Raw genomic sequence first — 18,091 nt, forward strand, 5'->3', positions numbered from 1 at the left:
TATATGTCATATTTGGTCACACATTTTCCTTGCTCACTTCTATCCATCTTTGTTATTTTTAAGGAAATGGCATCAACAGCTCCAGTGGCTCTTTGAAAATATTAGGAACGTCACTCAGGTTTTCAGTAAAGGCTGAGTGATCTAAGCAGGAAGATCAATAGTCTTTCTGTTAAACACTCTGGCTTTAACATCACTAGGATGTTCCATTTGGGGATACTGTGTTCACATCGTGGGAGAAAGGAAAAAAAAAGTGTCCTGTTAAAGAAGCAATAAGCAACCAGCCACCCCTTGCCCCTAGAAACACAAGGTAAGGTAAGAGAATGAAAATACTAGATTTCCTTTGTATTGTGTTTCCTACCCAGGAATCTTCTGTGGGGGTTCAAGAAAGACAAAACATAAAACAAAAGCATGAACTGTTAGTTGTTTTACACTCAGAACAGCACTGCATGCTGTACGAGCATTTATCGTGCAACCACAAGCCAGATTTCCTGAATTACACACAATTCCCAGTGTGCTAAAAAAACATACTTTTCTCTCTCAAAAAGCCTATCGCAATACAACCACATGAGGGCTCTGACTGCAGGAATTACATCTTCTGGGCTAATCTATCAAAAAATAAATCATTCACAAGCATCTCCCTGTGATTGAGAAGCACCTCACAACTCATCAAGGCATCCCAGTTGCCACAACAGGTCAGCTGTGGAATGATGCCCTGAATCCCAGCATCACACCCAGCAGCAGAGTCAGAGAGACGATGAACGATCTCAGACTTGAGGTCTCAGAAAAAGACAGCGTTGTCTTCATTTTCTACATTAGTTTTCCTTGGCTTATGATTCACCCCATCATTTTGAAAAGATATTCAGAGAGTGACAACGACAACAAAATCTTTCTCTGCCTATATGTTTATACATGGGGCAGACTTAGCACGGTCATGCCCTCCCTCCCACGTAACTGGGTGGTCACACTGGCCGTGCTGGACTGGAAGGGTTTCATTTACTATTTGCAACATGCTGGTGGCCAGGGAAGGGAGGCCAATTCAGATAACTGTAATGAACTTAATTTTAATAAACTGGGTGTTGAGATAGAAATATTCTTATTTTGAAAAATAAGCCTAGCTTCCCTCTCTGTGCTCTCTGCCGCCAATCCTATTGTTCTTGGGTTTTTTGTTTTTTTTTTTAAGAGAGAGAGAGAGAGAGAGAGAGAGAGAGCGCACATGCACATAAGTGCACAGAGAGGGGCAAAGAGAGAGAAAATCTTAAGCAGACTCCACGCCCAGTACAGAGCCTGATGTGGGGCTCGATCTCACCCTGGAATCAAGACCTGAGCCAAAAATCAAGAGTCAGATGCTCAATGGACTGAGCCACCCAGCGCCCCAACCCTGTTCCGATACATACCAAAGGCCGCCAATTCTGGCTCCTTTTTCCACTTCCCCAGGGAGGCTGGTGGGTTTGGCCATATCACGGTGGTGTGCAAAAGCAGGTCCCCCATGCTCAGATCTGCAACCTGAAAAGCAGGGACAGGGCAAAACTTACCGGGTGGTGGTATAAACATAGAGAATTTCTCTCATTCATTCATTCATTCATTCATTTTGAGAATTTCATGTTTTAAAATCCAGTAGGCCGATGTCAATCTTACTTCATGTCAATCTTACTTTTTCTTTAAAAAAATCTGGTCACTTTTTTTCCACCTTTATCCCATGTCTGTCTACAAGAATTTCAAGAATAAAGTGGCAAAAGGTAGACACAGGAGCCCCCAAATCCACACCCAGTAAATCTGTCAAAACTGATCTACAAAATTGGCAAAGTTCTGTGTTCAAGCAGAGACAGTTTCCCCAAAACAGATAAATGGCCACGAATCACAGAGATCCACCCCCAGGAAACCAGGCATTTTCCATCTGTGACTTTCAATCCCCTTGGGACCAAGGTTTGCCGGGAAGCAGTGGAATGAATTATTTTTTCCTTTCCCAACTCATTCTCAAGAAGATTTCATTCCACTTTAGAAGAGGAAGAGAGAAGCCGACTGAGGAGTCTGAAGAGTGCTCTCTAAGTGTGTCGTGGGCTGAGCTCTGAGATCCGCAGGATCATGAGGTCTAGTGGCATGGCTGGGGAGGTCAAACGCTAGTCCGTCCCAGATGAGTTCTTCTGGTCGTGGAACCATCCAGACATGACTCTGCAGGTCCAGGGCTTATGTCTCCGGACAGCCACGTCTGCCTTTCTCACCGGAGTCCAGTGCCCACGTGCAAGCCCACCCACACCTCGTCCTCCTACCCACCCAGCAGCCTACTCACAGGTGGGAGGATCACCTGGTCTCCTGACCTGCTCTCGGTGCAAACATCAGAGAACAAGCCTTTGTAATGATCAGAGACCCCAGCCCCCCCCCACTGAGAAATGCCATCAACTGTCAGTAGGTTCTGCATCCACAGAAATCAAGCTCAAGGCAGCATTTCAAATCTTTAAAAACCCGGTGTTGAGCTTCTCAAGGACAACTCAAAGGTCTGGTTTATTTTGCTGCTTAGGATCTGACAGGGTTTCTAGACACAGCAGCTTCCAAGCAGCCCTCCGCTGAACACAGTGCCATGTGGCATTGTTCTTCCTGAGTCACCAAGCCAGACTCTAAGGCTAGAGACGTGGCTTCAGCTGTACAAAATACAGTGGTGTTGCTGCCACTTTGGTGGCTGGCGGGTTGTCATGATAATAATTATTCTATTACTGACCTAATACTGATTCTATTAGTATAGCCAAGGGCAAAAAAAAAAAAGTCATCGATCATATTAGTTTGTTTGTACTTATGAAATAACTAGCCAACCAACCTCCAGGACAGTACCAGCTAAGGGAACTAGATAGTGTCTCCTACCCATGCCCCAAGCACCCACATGGGAGTGCTTATACACAGACATCAAATTCCCAACTACCATTCCGGGCCACAGTCTTAGAGGGTATGTCCTTAAAGGTGATTACGGGTCACTAGGGCAGATGGTTGTCCAAACACTTCATCCTCCCTCCAACATAATTCTGTATCTGCGCCCTCTGCCATGTGATTTTTCTGGCACCTTCCACTAGACCAGGTAAATCCCTGATGACTCTGGGCTTGGCCATGTGCCCTGGGCCACGGAGTTGGGCTAACGAGTTTCCACCAGCCCTCCTGAGCTGCCCCCTTCCAGCCGTGGAAAGGACATGCCTAAGCCATCCACTGCTTCTTCAGCCTGGATCCAAAAAAGCAGATAATTAGAGCACACCTGAGTCTTCTACGCTGGAGCTCACCAAGGGAAGCCAAAGTTCAGCCAGCCCACACACTTGAGTGTGAAGACAGGATGTTGAGTTGTTTGTAACATCGTAAATGTGGACTGATCCAGTCCCAGTGCACGTGGTTTCGTTCAAGTTTCCACATGGCAAATGGAATAAGCGCTGGTCAGGGCTGCCCCTTTGGCCAACGGTACCTTCCTTGGCCTTCTACTGGTTGCCTTCATAATCTTCTGCCCAAACCGCAAGACTAATTTCTACTTAGAAGTCTGGGACATCCTGCTGCACAGGACCTTCTGAGCTCTTCTCCTAAGGGAAAATGTCCTCTTTGGCCTTTGCTTCCTCCTACTCAAGCAACAGGGATGTTCTATGTGGTCCAGTCCAGCTCCCTAGGGTTTAACATGGAATAGGAGGTTGAAGGTCTGGCTTCATCACAGTGTTTGCCTTCAGGAAAGCTGGCCAATGACAGGAGCAGCCACCTCGCATCCCTGGAATGTCACCATTTCAACTGTGACCTACCTTTCCCAACAGACATTGCTAAATGTTCTGATTCGTAACTGTTTACAAACTGTTCATAAATCCATTCTCGGTTTTTGCTGGATATTGCCATTAAAGGGGAACTAAAATGATCAAGGATCACCTTTGTGAGAACCAGGACATAACTTGCACGCCTCCAACTGTCTGCCTCCAAGTTTCCATAAGGGTTGCAATGTATGCTGCAAGCAGGTGATAGAATTGCAACTGATCCGCGCACTATTGCCCCACGTCCCATCCTCCCTTGGGTTGTGGGTTTGTGAAATCCAGCCCATTCCATCCTTTCTGCTTGGAAGATCATTATCAAAGGGAGACTGCATGGAGATGGAGTTCTTCTCCCTGAGTGATTAATCATCTTTGGCTACGATACCCCTGTTCTGCTTTGGGAGCCTTTCTTTCTTTTTCTTCTTATAGCGTTAAAACACAATCTCTTATTGCTCTCCTTGGCGTCTTTTCCAAGCCTTTATCTTTCTGGACTTTGGATGTCCGAATACGGAGATAGGATTTACCTTCTCTTTAACACTGGTACGCAGTTCCATGTCCCTCCTTCCATCTTTTGTGCATCTCTTTTTACAAAAATCTCAGCTCACAGGAGACTATTTTGAACACCACTCTGTATCTTTGTTCCTCGCTGGAGAGATTTCTCACTTGATTGTCAGAATTTCATTTCAGAGGACGGGCAGTTTCACCAAAGCCATGTTCCCTTTTATAGTCCCTGACTTTTGAATCATTGTTATCTTTTTTTTCCTAAATGCTCTGCAATCCATCGTCCACATCATCTTCCAGTCTTTAGCATAATGGTCCTTTGCTCCCAAGGTCATTAAAATCCAGAAACTAGTTTGGTATATAATGAACAATAGAATGAAATGTAATGAAAACGTTCATCTCCAAGACCCAGTAAAATACACGTCTGTCAAAGTGAAACAAACTAAAACATCGGAGGGGGAAGTGTTATGACAAATCATGTTTGCAGCACTATTCATAGCAGTCAATAAATGAGGCCAAGAGAATTGTCCAATGATAGGAATTAGGTAAATCATTGTTCAGCCACACAATGAACTATTACACAATAATTTAAAATAACATGACATTTCTTTGTCCAATATAAAAACACAAGCCATAAAATTACTTTGAAAATATAACTGTTTAAGCATAGGCAGATACCAAATTTTTAAAATCACAATAAATACCCAAACGTTAAGAGTGATAAGGTCTCTGCTTTGAGATTGGGGATGGTTTTTCTTCTTGCCTTTTTCTGTGTTTGCCCTTTCATAAGCATACCATGTTTTTCTTCTTACAAAAGTTTTTTTTTTTTTAATTTATTAGAGAGAGAGAGAGAGAAACAGGCAGAGGGAGAAGTAGGCTCCATGCAGGGAGCCTGACACAGGACTCGATCCTGGGTCCCCAGGATCATGCCCTGGGCAGAAGGCAGTGCTAAACCTCTGAGCCACCGGGGCTGCCCTTCTTACCAAAGTTTTATAAGAAAATGAGAACTAGGGGATCCCTGCGTGGCTCAGCAGTTTAGCTCCTGCCTTCAGCCCAGGGCGTGATCCTGGAGCCTTGGGACCGAGTCCCACATCAGGCTACCTCATAGAGCCTGCTTCTTCCTCTGCCTGTGTCTCTGGCCTCTCTCTCTCTCTCTCTCTGTGTCTCTTATGAATAAATAAATAAATTTTTTTTAAAGAAAAGAAAATGAGAACTAAATCCAGAGTCGCAGTGTCCACCTTTCCTATACTCTTGACTGATGAAATTATCTGGCAGGTCGACTGAGAACATGCTCACGCTCTGCTTGCCACACCAGTAAAAAAAATATATTATTTTAGTAGAAAATGATGCATCCTCTAGAGCACACCCTCCCAGGCCATGAGACTCCAGCCCTCCAGGCGGTTCTGAGCTCCTCTGCAACTCTCTGGAACGTGTAGGCAGCAAATGTCCTGTCAGGCACCCACCTGACAGTCTTCCTCCCACTGTGGAGAAACCAGTGTGCCTCCACTTACAAATCATGGCAGTATTTCTTCACTTCGTATACACACACCTGTGCTATTACAACCTTTCCAACAATCTGTTTCAACATCTGCCTGGCTCCCTCCTGTCATGTGAGTAAAATAAACCTCTTAATATGTGTTTGCTTTTATGTGTATAGGAGATGCCAAGAGTTTACCTCTTTCTGAAAAATTACCTTTTGGCAGTCTGAAAACTTGTTTTGTTTCCCTAAGGACATAAAAATGAGCCTGGATGGGAACCCTGTATACCTCGAAGATAAAGCTATTTTCTCTCCGCAAGACTAAACAACCAAGCTCCCCTCACCCGCTTGCCTTTAACTCTCCCCTTCACCCCGGCAGGAGTGATTTTCTTTCTGGTTGTCTCCTGCCTTTTCTCCTTTTTCTTTTTTAAAAGGCAGAAAGCAAAACCATGGAGAATATTCCAGTTGAATGTCCGGAGGGAGTGATGAATGTTATCACATATACTGTATCCATCTGATTCATCTCAGTATTATCAGAATTTTTATTCCTATAAGCTCTTCTCAATGACTCAGGCACTACTCCAAGTTCGCTCTAAGATTTTCTCAGGTGTTATCTGTTCCCGTCACTGTTTCTTCTAAGTAAGCTTTTAGGCAAATTTTTTTTTTCCCTCCAAATATTTTATTCATGAGAGACACAGAGAGAGAGGCAGAGACATAGGCAGAGGGAGATGCAGGCTCCTCACAGGGAGCCTGAAGTGGGACTCGATCCCAGGACTCCAGGATCACTACCTGAGTGGAAGATGCTCAACCACTGAGCCACCCAGGTGCCCCTTAGGTAGACTTAAAAAAAAAAAAAAAAAGATTTAGAGTCATTTGAAACTCTCATTCATTCAGCAAATATTGACTGAGCACCTACTACCTGCTGAGCATTATTCTAATCTCCAGGGACATAGCTTTGGCCTTTTATGGTGCCTACAGAAGCCGCCCAGGCTATGTTTGGAAGTTCATGCTCATACATAACAGAACAAAATCAGAAGTCCCGAGAGGTTAGGGGTGAGACTCAGAAACAACAGTTTCTATATTAAGAAATAATTCAGCTGCGGAAGAAAATTCACCCGCAGCCTTGGATACAGGCTAAAAGTTCCACCAACAGAAGTAACAGTCTCGTAACTACTTTACTTTTAAAGGACATCTTCACAAAACAATGAAACCAACCCAGGTTCGCGGCTGGGTGACCTGAGAAGTCGGCTTTCTTACCTCTTTTTTCTCACCCGTCTGCTCAGCGATGAGTTGGTCGAACACGGCCCCAAATTCTTCATGAATTTTCTGCATTTCGTTGATATGACTTGCAACCTTGTTCATAGTCTTGATGGCCACTGGAAGAAAATAGGCAGGAAGTGAAAAAAGGCTATTTCAGGGCCCTTGTGGGGGCATGGGCTGGTGGGAGGATGGGGTGGGCAGATTCCGGGGCCCGGGGCTCACCATCCAGGTGGTAGTGTTCCTCGCTCTCTGCGTCTGTCAGAGCAAAGAGCTCCTTCAGCAGCAGTGGGTACTTGAGGATCCTCTGGATGGGCTTGATGAGGTAAGACTCCAGAGTGGCGGAGTGCTGCTGTTTCGGGTTCTGGGCATCCAAGAACGCCTTGAAAGCCGGGTCCGTCTTGGCTAGAAGAGAGAAACACAGGCTGTCAGGGTGGGACCCCTAGGGCCCCCCTCCTTGCAATCTCCCTCACTTATTCCAAGGTGCCTTTCCCCAGGTCTGAGTGGAGAATGGGTGGCAGGAGGAAGGAAGGTGGCCCCAGAGAGACAACTGGAAGGCCTGGTCTTATCTCTTCGGGGGCAAAAACAGGGATTGAGTAAAGGGATAACAGGGTCTGTGAATCCTATCCCCAGCAGTTCAGGGACTGCTCTTTATCCTCCTGTACTAAGAATGTCTTTCTATTCTGCTATTTTTAAAGACTGATTCATTGGTTTATATTCATGAGAGACACAGAGAAAGAGGCAGAGACATAGGCAGTGGGAGAAGCAGGCTCCCCGCTGAGCAGGGAGCCCGATGTGAGACTCGATCCCAGGACCCTGTGATCATGAACTGAGCCAGAGGCAGATGCTCAACCACTGAGCCATGCGGGCATTCCTCTATTCTGATATTTTGACATCTGGGGCCTTAGAGACCCTGCAGACAGCCCCTCCCAAGGCCAGCCAAATCCTAGAGGTAGTAAAGGACTCACCTGGGAGTGCACCATTCATTCCAAAACCAACCAATCTGGAGCCCCCTATGCCCCTCCCTCTTGTATTGGGCTCTGTCACTTTGGGCCACCGTGCCCTCGCCCTAATTGCCTCAAGGCCAGGTCCCGGACAACCTGGGACAGCCCTGATACCCCCAGAATCCACTGAAATTACCCAAGCCTAACTCTCTTTACCCTGCCTTGCTCCTCCTTCTTGCACCAACCACAATAAAGGTGCCCGCATTCCCCCCTGGCTTCCTGACTAGCCCTGGCACTACCTGGTGTGGCCCCATGTGGCTCCTCATGCCACTTCCTCTTGGGAAACTGTGAGTAACAAACTATCTTTTCAATGGCAATTGTCCTCTGATCTGTTGGCTTCGCCCTATCTGAATAATCAGAAAGCCTACATTTTACCCTGGTTTTCTCAGTCTTTCAAGCCTTTCATTGCCAGTAGAGCCTTTCTTTTTGAGAAAGGGGGTGGGGGGACCCAGAAGCAGCAGACCTCTGCAGCTCTAAGAAGTGGAGCAGGGCTGGGTCTCCCACAGTGAACGCCTTTTAAGATCTGTTCTATGTTAATTCAGTGCTACCTGCTATTAGCATCTGTAGGGCAGGCTCTCCTGCCCAGGACTGGGGAGTTCTCTCAGAGGGAAACGTACATCTGACCTCATATAACTCAGGGAATGCTTTCCTCACCAGCCTGGTTTTTATCTGTGTCCCAGCTGGGCTGAAAATCAGCCCTGGGGAGCTGTGGGTACCCACCAGTGCATAATTAGGAAGACAAGGCTAATTAATGCCTTCCAGGTGCAAAGAAATGGTAGAGAGGGAAAAAGGAGTCAGTGCAAAAAATGGGGGGAAAAAGACATCATATCAAAGTGACTTAACAGTGGGCATACGTTTTCTAAAACACTTCTGACCAAAAATGTACTTCTATCTCCAGGGATGAGCAGCGTGAGCTAAGACTAGAAGATGTTGTAAAAGGACATCATGAATTGTAAAATGATTATTCTAGCTTTAAAAGAGCAACCACGTGACGGTGGCTTCAGAAAGACCACAATCTTTTCATCCCTGTTAAGCCCCATTACGAGAAATCAGACTCCAGGGGTTCAGCCACCATTTCTTCTCCTTTCAAAGAACAAATCTGAAGAGAAAGGACACCGGGAATGAATGGTGCATGTGTCAGGGAAGCCAGGCGCAGCCCAGTGCTGATACATGTGAAAGCTCTGGCTTCCATGGGATATCCCGAATATAGGCCCACATCTACAAGGGGCACAGAAATCCTTCCACAATCTGCAAGCCCCAAAATATGGCCATGGGCATTTAATCCATCAGCTGCATTTCATGTCAGAACAAAACAGGGCATTGTTCTCAGCTCCTTGTGAGCCAAAGGAGTGTCACTCCCAACTGGCTGAGCTGTGAGCCTGTGAAGAGTCAAAGACAAGTAGTTTCTGCTCTCAAAGGCTTCTCTTCACCCTGTTGGCACATCTGGTCATTTTTTTTTTTTTTTTTTTTTTTTAGATTTTTAAAATTTATTTATTCATGAAAGACACAGAGAGAGAGAGGCAGAGATACAGGCAGAGCCACCCAGGCGTCCCGGCACATCTGGTCATTAGAAAAATGTAGGTCATACCTACCTAATGTTTTAAGGGATTGTTTTGAAAGATGCGATAATATTTTTCAGGTGCAAAAAAGCAATGGCATTGAATTAAGAAAAACCTACAGGGGCAGAATTTCATCTAATTGAGTGATTGAAAACAACACAAGTTGCTCTAAGGACTGTAAAGTGTATATGATTTTACAGTAGCACAAAGTGCTCTAAAATTGTTACATTAACAACCACGTAACAGTCAGCATTCAGTTAAAGTTTAAAAAGAAATACATATAGGATGCAGAATGGTATGACCAGTAGAGCACATGTGAAGATACAGTCTAGGCCAGACAACATGACACGGAGATTGCCAGCTGCCCTTGAAATTTCTACGCCAAGGTAGATACCGTTGCGAGAACTATCTCTGCCATTAAGTATGTCATTATCTGGGGCAGGCTCTTCTGTTATCCAGAGACCTGGCATTGTACTAATATTTCCTATAATAGGTTTTAAATTAAGCTCATTCTCTCTAGCAGGAAAGCATAACATGTGTAAATTATTTACCTATTCAGGGACTTGACCAGCAGCTGTGCACATGACAGCCACAGGGAAGTGTTAAGAAGGAGAAGGCTGATTTCCAGAGATTCTCTGCAATCAAACTTTCTACTGGTCATACTTTTTTCCCCTGGGAGATTTTGCTGTAATCCTTTTACCTATCACCAACACTGCATGCTGAACTAGGGAAGCAAAACAGCTTTCTGGAGACTCTCAGAATGATCCATCATCTTCCCAAGACACTGGGGAGAAGGAGTCTGCCAATATGAAAATTCCACTCACTCTGTTCTATGCAAAATATAATTGCAATTTGAGTGATCCTCGTGAACAACTGAAACAACTTTATTAGTGCTGGGAGTTGGCTATCGTCACACACCTAGGAACAAAAACGGGTGAGGGAAAGATGGAATGCCACCAAAAAGTATATGATGTGTGTGGTGTTATAAGGAAGTGAGTAAAAACTAGGAATAAAGCAGGGGATTTCTAAAGTCCCTCTGTTTTGCATAACTGCAAAACGACCCCTGAATTCTGGCCCAAAATAGCTGAGTCAAAACTGGCGTTAAAAGAAGACTAACAGGGCAGCCCTGGTGGCGCAGTGGTTTGGCGCTGCCTGCAGTCTGGGGTGTGATCCTGGAGACCCGGGATCGAGTCCCACATCGGGCTCCCTGCATGGAGCCTGCTTCTCCCTCTGCCTGTGTCTCTGCCTCTCTCTCTGTGTGTCTATGAATAAATAAATAAAATCTTAAAAAAATAAAATAAAATATTAAAAAAAAAATAAGAAGACTGACAAGGGGCACTTGGGTACTTAGTCAGTTAGGTGTCTGCCTTTGGCTCAGGTCATCATCCCAGGGTCTTGGGATGGAGCCCTGCATCAGGCTCCCTGCTCCATGGGGAAGTCTCCTTTTCCCTCTCCTTCTGCCCTTCCCCCTGTTTGTGTGCTCTCTCAAATAAGTAAGTAAGTAAGTAAATAAATAAATAAGTAAGTAAGTAAGTAAGTAAGTAAGTAAATAAATAAATAAATAAATAAATAAATAAATAAATAAATAAATAAAATCTTTACATAAATAAAAAAGAAAACTAACAAGGTGGTTAGTTCAAGATATCAGGGCACCTGGCTGGCCCAGTTAGCAGAATGTAAGACTCTGGATCTTGAGGGTTGTGAGTTTGAGCCCCAGGTTGGGCATAGAGTTCACTTAAGAAAACAAACCCACCAAACAGTCATGCATTTCACTTCTCAGTACCCTTATTTGTGGAACATCCACCTAGCACATCAATAGCTCTTGGATTACTGTCCAAACGCCCCCAACCACCGAATCTGCAATGGATATGCCCACCTGCCACCCGGTCCTCACGTGCCTACCTTTCACCAGGACCTTGGGGACCTTCGTGTGGCTGGCGCAGAAGGCACTGTAGAGCTTGAAACGGTCGGCGTAATACAGAAAGGATCCCCCCAGGGAGAAGAGCACTTTCTGGATAAAACGAGAAAAACCTCAATGAGAGTTCATGTTCACTCTCATCTGGAAATAACAGCAGGACACAGAGGGAGTTCACACCTGCCCGACCCTCCCCACAAATCAGCACCATTCACACCTGTCACCGACGGCCTGAAACTGCCTATTGGAAAGGGCGAAGGCTTATGTGTTCATGTACTAGTACCCGAGCTGGCCTTCTCACTAATTACTCGGGAGATGTCACTGCTTCTCCAGCCTTGATCTTTAAATGACCCAGCTGGGATGTGTGAATGTTAATGAGAAAATACTGATGGCATTTTGGAAAAGGCAGAAAATTCCTGAAATCTCTCATCAGCTCCTGTTGGGAGGTAGAAGTGACACACCAAATAGAAGCAGAAAATGCATACACCCCCAAAATAGAAGACACACATCCCTGGTCACTAACCCCACCCTCTCCAATACCGCTCCCTCTTCTAGCACGGTGCAGGTGAGAATGCAAGAAGCACGCCTCCCTCTGGAGTTAGATGGGTATCCCATCCCAGGCCACACTTTCTGTCTCAAAAGGATCAAAACTGGGTGAAAGGCTTCCTTATTAGAATTTAGTACACTGAGGGTGTTTTGATGGCTCTGTCAGTTGAGTGGCTGACTCTTGATATTGGCTTAGGTCACGATCTCAGGGTCCTGGGATCAAGTCATACACTGGGCTCAGTATGTACCACTCAGTACAGAGTCTACTTGAGATTCTCTCTCTCCCTCTCCCTCTAACCCTGCTCATGTGTGCTCTCTAAAATAAATAAATGAATTTTTTTTAAAAAAGAATTTGATATGCCTAAACATATTTTGTATCCTATACATTTTATATACATACATATTCTATAAATATACACATACACACATATGTATATACACAAATATATATGTAACAAGTCTCAGAAAAATATCTTCACGTTGATCTAGTCTTGTTCAAAGAGACAGAAAGAAAGACAAAGACTGATTAATTCAGGCTTAGAATTAAAAGTGAAGTTCCAAGCAAAAAAAAAAAAAAAAGTTTTGGATTTCAATGTGTAATTTATGAACAACACACAGAATTCTGATAGACTGTCTAGTAACAACAAAAAGTTCATTTTGAACCACCCAGAATGGGCAATTAGAGACTACATTAGTTTTTTGCACGTTCTACTTTTTCCTCCTCTCCTTTTCAAGTCCCACACCTCCTCCCAACCTCACCACCTGTGCTGAGAAGGTCCCAGCAGGGACAGTCGGACTCCGTAGGTGCAGTTATCCTTTGAGACGCACTCAATAATTAAACAAGAAAAGATGTGGGAGACAAATGTAACCCCTTATATTAACCATATGAAGTCATTCATTTGTTTAGCTTACTACCTACTTAGGGCTTACCAATAGGCAGCCACAGATAAAAGAGTAAGGTATTCATTTATTCTTCCGGACATAAAAAATGATCTCAGGGCACAATGTGTGCACAAGTACGAGTGGTTTATATGCAAAGACTCAATTTCCTCAAAGTTGCCCTTCTGGAGGATGTCATAGAGCCTTTCACTGGCTGATGGACATCGCAAATTTCCAAGGGGATATTTTATCAAAATTTGTCTGACCTCAGAACTATTTTTTTCTAATACTGCCTTAGGACTTGTGTTCTATGCAACACAGTTTGAATATTTTAACAGGTTTTTATATTTTTGGCCAAATATACAATCAGGATTTAAGCCAAGGAGCAATGGTGCAACCAACAGCAATAGTTTGGGGAGAAAATGCAGACAATCCAGAAGCCAACTGAAAGGTGCTAGAACAAATATTCGGTATCTATCATTTGTTTTGCCTTATGGACAGAATGGAGATTCTCAGGTGTTGCCATCAACCAGTACAGTGAAGGTCAGGGAAGAGAGTCCCACTTGAATGGAATTTAGAACAGCAATCGTTTAGAAACAGCTCACTAAAATAATCCATGCACCAATCCCTCCTAGAATAACTCTGCTCCTAATGCAGCCATGTCCACATCATAGTCCTGTCCATCTAACTCTCCTCAAGTGATTAACTGACCCTAGCCCCACAGCAAGAGACTGCTAGGTGACTAGAATCAATGTTAGATGTCTTAGAGTTAAATCAAATGTTTTGGGGGTGCCTGGGTGGCTCAGTTGGTTAAGCATCTGCCTTCAGCTCAGGTCATGATCCTGGGATTGAGCCCCAAGTTCAGGCTCCTTGCTCAGTGGGGAGTCTGCTTATGTCTCCCTCTGCCCCTCCCCCTGCTTCTGCGTGCTCTCTCTTTCAAATGAATAAAATCTTTAAAAAAGCAAAACAAGTGTTTTAAGGAATGTCTGTATCCATTTTTATTATGATCCTCCCTAGGTTGATCAGAAGCAAGTCTGATCAACTAACAAATTACTGGCCCTTGTCATGAGTTCTATCTTAATGAATGTACTAATTTAGAAAATACAAATGAACGAACACAAACAAACCAACTGTCATTGCAAATGGAGAGCATAACCACCTTGAAGATAAAGAGGGGAAAAAACTAACTCAACCAAGCAGCACTTGAACACACAAAAAATGAACTGCATGTAGTAATTAGGGGTAAAGGGCTATTATGCCTGCAACTAAATTCTTCAATAGTTCAAAGAAAAAAAATTACACACATGTTGTCATACACACACACACACACACACCAGAGACAGGAAGATAAAGAATAAAGCAAGGGTGGCCAAATGTTCACATTTGGGAAATCTGGGTAAAGGATATCCAGAAATTCTTCAGACTATTCTTGCAAACTTTCCCTAAGTCTCAAATTATATCCAAATAAAAATATATAAGTATATATAAATACATGTTCATACACCAACTGTATGAATATTATGTATATACTGAGTACCTCCTGTTGCAGAGAGGCAGTGACCCAAAAAAACATATATATAAAGAGCAGCCTTCATCCCAGTCCCTAAATGTGTTTGCTAACATCACTCAGCCAGACTTCTGCAAGCTCTAGAAGAAGTCAAAGTATGTGAGGGCTCTGCATACATAGACAACTGAACCTTAGTTCAACACAATTGCAAATTTAATACAGTGGAAGAGGACAGAAGAATAGGCATTTCAGCAAACAGCACTAGAAAAATCAGATATTCGTATGGAAGAAAGCAGACTGATTCCTACATCACACCATACCAAATTTAATTCGCAACAGATCAAAGACTGAAATGCCCATGGCCAAACTACAAAGCTTCTGGGAGAGAACAGGAGAAAAATTGCTATGACCTAGGTTTAGGCAAAAGTTTCACAGACATGACACCAAAGGTATGACCCAAAAAAGACACGATTTGAAAAACTGGACTTCATCAAAATTCAAAATTTTAGATCTTTGAGAGACATTGTACAACAAGATGAAAATATTTACAAGTCCTGGTTCCAGTAAAGGACTTATATTCAGAATATAGAAAGAACTCTTAAGTCTCATAGCAAGAAACCAACCAACCAATAAAGTCAATGGGCAAATGATCTGAACAGACGCTTCATCAAAGAGGATGTATTAAAGGCAAATTAGTACATAAGAAGATGCTCACTGTCACATCATAAGGGACATGACAATGAAAACCACAAGGAGGTGCCACTACATGCCTATTAGAATGGCTACAACTATAAAAAGGGACCATGACCTCCTCGTGAAGGTGAGGACGATGTACAGTGGTATAACCATGCGATCCAACCCTTCCACTCCCAGGTATTTGGCCAAAAGAAAGCAGACATCCATACTAGCATTTACACACAAATTTTCATAGCAGCTTTACTCATAATTGCTCCAAATTGGTAACAGCCCAAGTGCCCAGGAAAGGTGAAAGAGCAACAAAGCATACTATACCCATAAAGTGGGACACCCCTGAGCGACATATCGATACACGTAGCCAAGTGGATGGAATGTAACGTGATTATACCAAATAAAGGATGCCATGTCAAAAAAAAAAAAAAAAAAAGAGTATATGCTGCTTGATTCCACTTATGTAAAATTCCAGAATGCAAACCAATCTAACTAACCTATGGTATCAAAGAGCTCGTTTGCCTGTGGCTGACAGGCAGTAAGAGGCGGGAGAGAAGAATCACAAAAAAGCAGGGAAAAACATACTAGAGCTGCTGATTCTGCTCATTCTCCTGATTGTGGCGATGGTTCCACAGGTGTATACATACGGCAAGATTCATCCAATTGTACAATGTGACCAGATGTGGCGTGGTGTATGTCAATTACATCTGAATTAATCTGCTGTGTGTGTGTGTGTGTGTGTGTGTTTTTTAAAGTATGCAAGAGTGACATCGAAGCCAACACCACTGTGCGTGAATCGAGCTCTGTCGGTTGGAGGTACAGCACAGGAAGTGTCTGTAATACAGGAGAGCCAGCCGAGGAGGAGGAGGAAGCTGTGAGCATCCTCACTGAGGTCCTAGTCATAAATCCTCATTAAAGCTATGAGGACACTATGTGCTGTAAGACTTTCTTCCTCCTGGATAATAAGCATTTCCATTAAGCAAAGGTTTTCAGAACATGATAAATTAATTTGTTTACTGGGAAACTATGGGTGCTAGTCTCATTTGCTAATAGCAAGTCTTAAAGGGCCCCACGTCACCAGAACAGAAGGTCAAGGTTGGTCTACCTTCCCAAGCAGAAGCCAAAAGAGGCATTAGTTTCATACAAGTTGATGGCATTTGTGTCACCTCACCCAGACAAGGTTCCCCTCTAAGCATCCCTTCAGGAACTGACCCCACCAGACATCCAATGGAGACTCAACTCCACGAGCACAAGCACGTACCAAAAAGAGCATATGCCTCCTGCCATGTGTTATCAAGAGGTTCAACTGACCTACAGAGTAACCTGCCCATGACATGAGGAGGCAGCCTGACATCATCTGAGGATGAGACTTACCTTGAATTGATCAACTTTCTCAAGCTTTTCCAAATCAGGTACCAGTCTCACTCCATCTTCTAGAGTTTTAAGAAATTCTACTTGAAACTCTACCATTTCGGTTAGATTTCCAAAGAGCACATCAAGCTGGAAAATGGAGAAGAATTTAAGCCACCCCATATTTCATCAGTGTTCAGAAACTTTATTGGCTTCCAATTTCAAAGTCTTTCTATCAATACTCATCAATTAAGATCATGAGCCTACCATGGTGGGGGAGGCCCCTCCTTACTCTCTGGTTGCAAGCCAAGAGCATAACACACATTTTATTTATTACAATTAAGCAAATTCAAAATGTTTTTAGTATTGCAAATGTGCCTCACTTCTTTCTCTTCACCATGTCAAGCTGCGACCCTCACAAAGTTAAGACAATTTCCACCATACCTCATCTTGGGTGAGGAAAGTTTCTTTTTGAAGAGGTTTTAGGTATCTCTCCATGAGACAGTTTAAGTCCTAAGGGTTGAAAGGATATTTCATTAGCACATCTAACAGTCTAGAAGGAAGCTAAAGGGGAAAGTAACAGATTATGTCCCAAATGCTAACATTACAGTGTTTGGGTCATTAAGTTCATTTAAAGCAGGAGTAAGCCAATCTTTTCAGTAATATTTTAGACTCTGCAGGCCATGTGGCCTCTGTCACAACCATGTTAAATCTATTGCTGTACCAGGAAAGCCGCTTCCAGTTACGGCAGCACAGACAACACGTAAATGAGTGTGTGTGTGGCTGTGTTCCAATAAAACTGTCAAAACAGGCAGAGGGCTGGATTTGGCCTGAGGGCCATAATTTGCTGACCCCCTAAGTTAAAAGACTAAAATAGATCATTAATAACAGATCACACTGCTGTGACATATAACTAAATTATACAGTTACAGGAATAGATGATTAATACAGTTATAGGAATGCATTACAACATGTGTATTGTAATATATGTATAATGCATGTATTATGAGTTATATGTACTATATAGACATTATGAATCATATAGGAATAAATGACATAGTTACAGGGATAACTAGATGAACACAAGTGAGAATAATAAGAAAACAGATACCCTTCTGTCTAGACTCAAATTAGATACTGAAAATAATACCTTAAAATTTTTTAAAAACTAAAAATTCCATTTTTAAAAACTAAACTAACAACAGATTTAGAAAAGTCAGAGGGCTCACTGAATATTCACCATCCTCTCCTTTGTTGATCAATGACAAATGTCAATGAATTGCCCTAAGAATTGATGTGCTTCCTTAACATGCAGGAGATCTGAATGTTCAGAGGAAAGGCCAGATTCCACAGGAGACCAAACACAGTGTTAAACCCACAAAGCCCCTCCTTCAAGAACGAGGGGGGGAGGGTAGACCAGCAAGACGTACTTTCACGTAGGTGCGCTCTGTCTCCAGGAGCTCACAGATTACTTTGCGCAGCTTGTCAGCGTCCGTGAGCTGCCTCATGGTGGCCAGCTGAGGCCCGGTGGCGTCCTGAGGAGGTGGGCTTGGGTCAGAGGGGTTCATCTCATGCAGACTGCGGCAAAATGCGGCCACCTGTTCCGTGCTCTTCGGAGCACAGTTGAAAAGGCAAAGCAGAGGAAGTTACC

The 18,091-nt window shown here is 43.6% G+C and overlaps 1 protein-coding gene across 8 annotated transcripts in view; it reads right to left on the minus strand.

Moving 5' to 3' along the window:
• The window catches only part of TIAM1 (TIAM Rac1 associated GEF 1), a 378,364-nt gene that overhangs the window by 13,802 nt on the left and 346,471 nt on the right, over window positions 1-18,091 (minus strand). For all 8 annotated transcript variants that reach the window (XM_077878962.1, XM_077878965.1, XM_077878964.1 and 5 more), the window contains 7 exons: window positions 17,871-18,050; window positions 16,885-16,953; window positions 16,465-16,590; window positions 11,459-11,567; window positions 7,219-7,398; window positions 6,994-7,112; window positions 1,395-1,503 (listed from right to left, as the gene is read on the minus strand). In XM_077878962.1, coding sequence (XP_077735088.1) covers window positions 1,395-1,503; window positions 6,994-7,112; window positions 7,219-7,398; window positions 11,459-11,567; window positions 16,465-16,590; window positions 16,885-16,953; window positions 17,871-18,050 — 892 coding nt within the window. The remainder of the gene's footprint in view (window positions 1-1,394; window positions 1,504-6,993; window positions 7,113-7,218; window positions 7,399-11,458; window positions 11,568-16,464; window positions 16,591-16,884; window positions 16,954-17,870; window positions 18,051-18,091) is intronic.

This window comes from Canis aureus, chromosome 30 (assembly GCF_053574225.1).
Source record: "Canis aureus isolate CA01 chromosome 30, VMU_Caureus_v.1.0, whole genome shotgun sequence".
Lineage (NCBI taxonomy): Eukaryota > Metazoa > Chordata > Mammalia > Carnivora > Canidae > Canis > Canis aureus.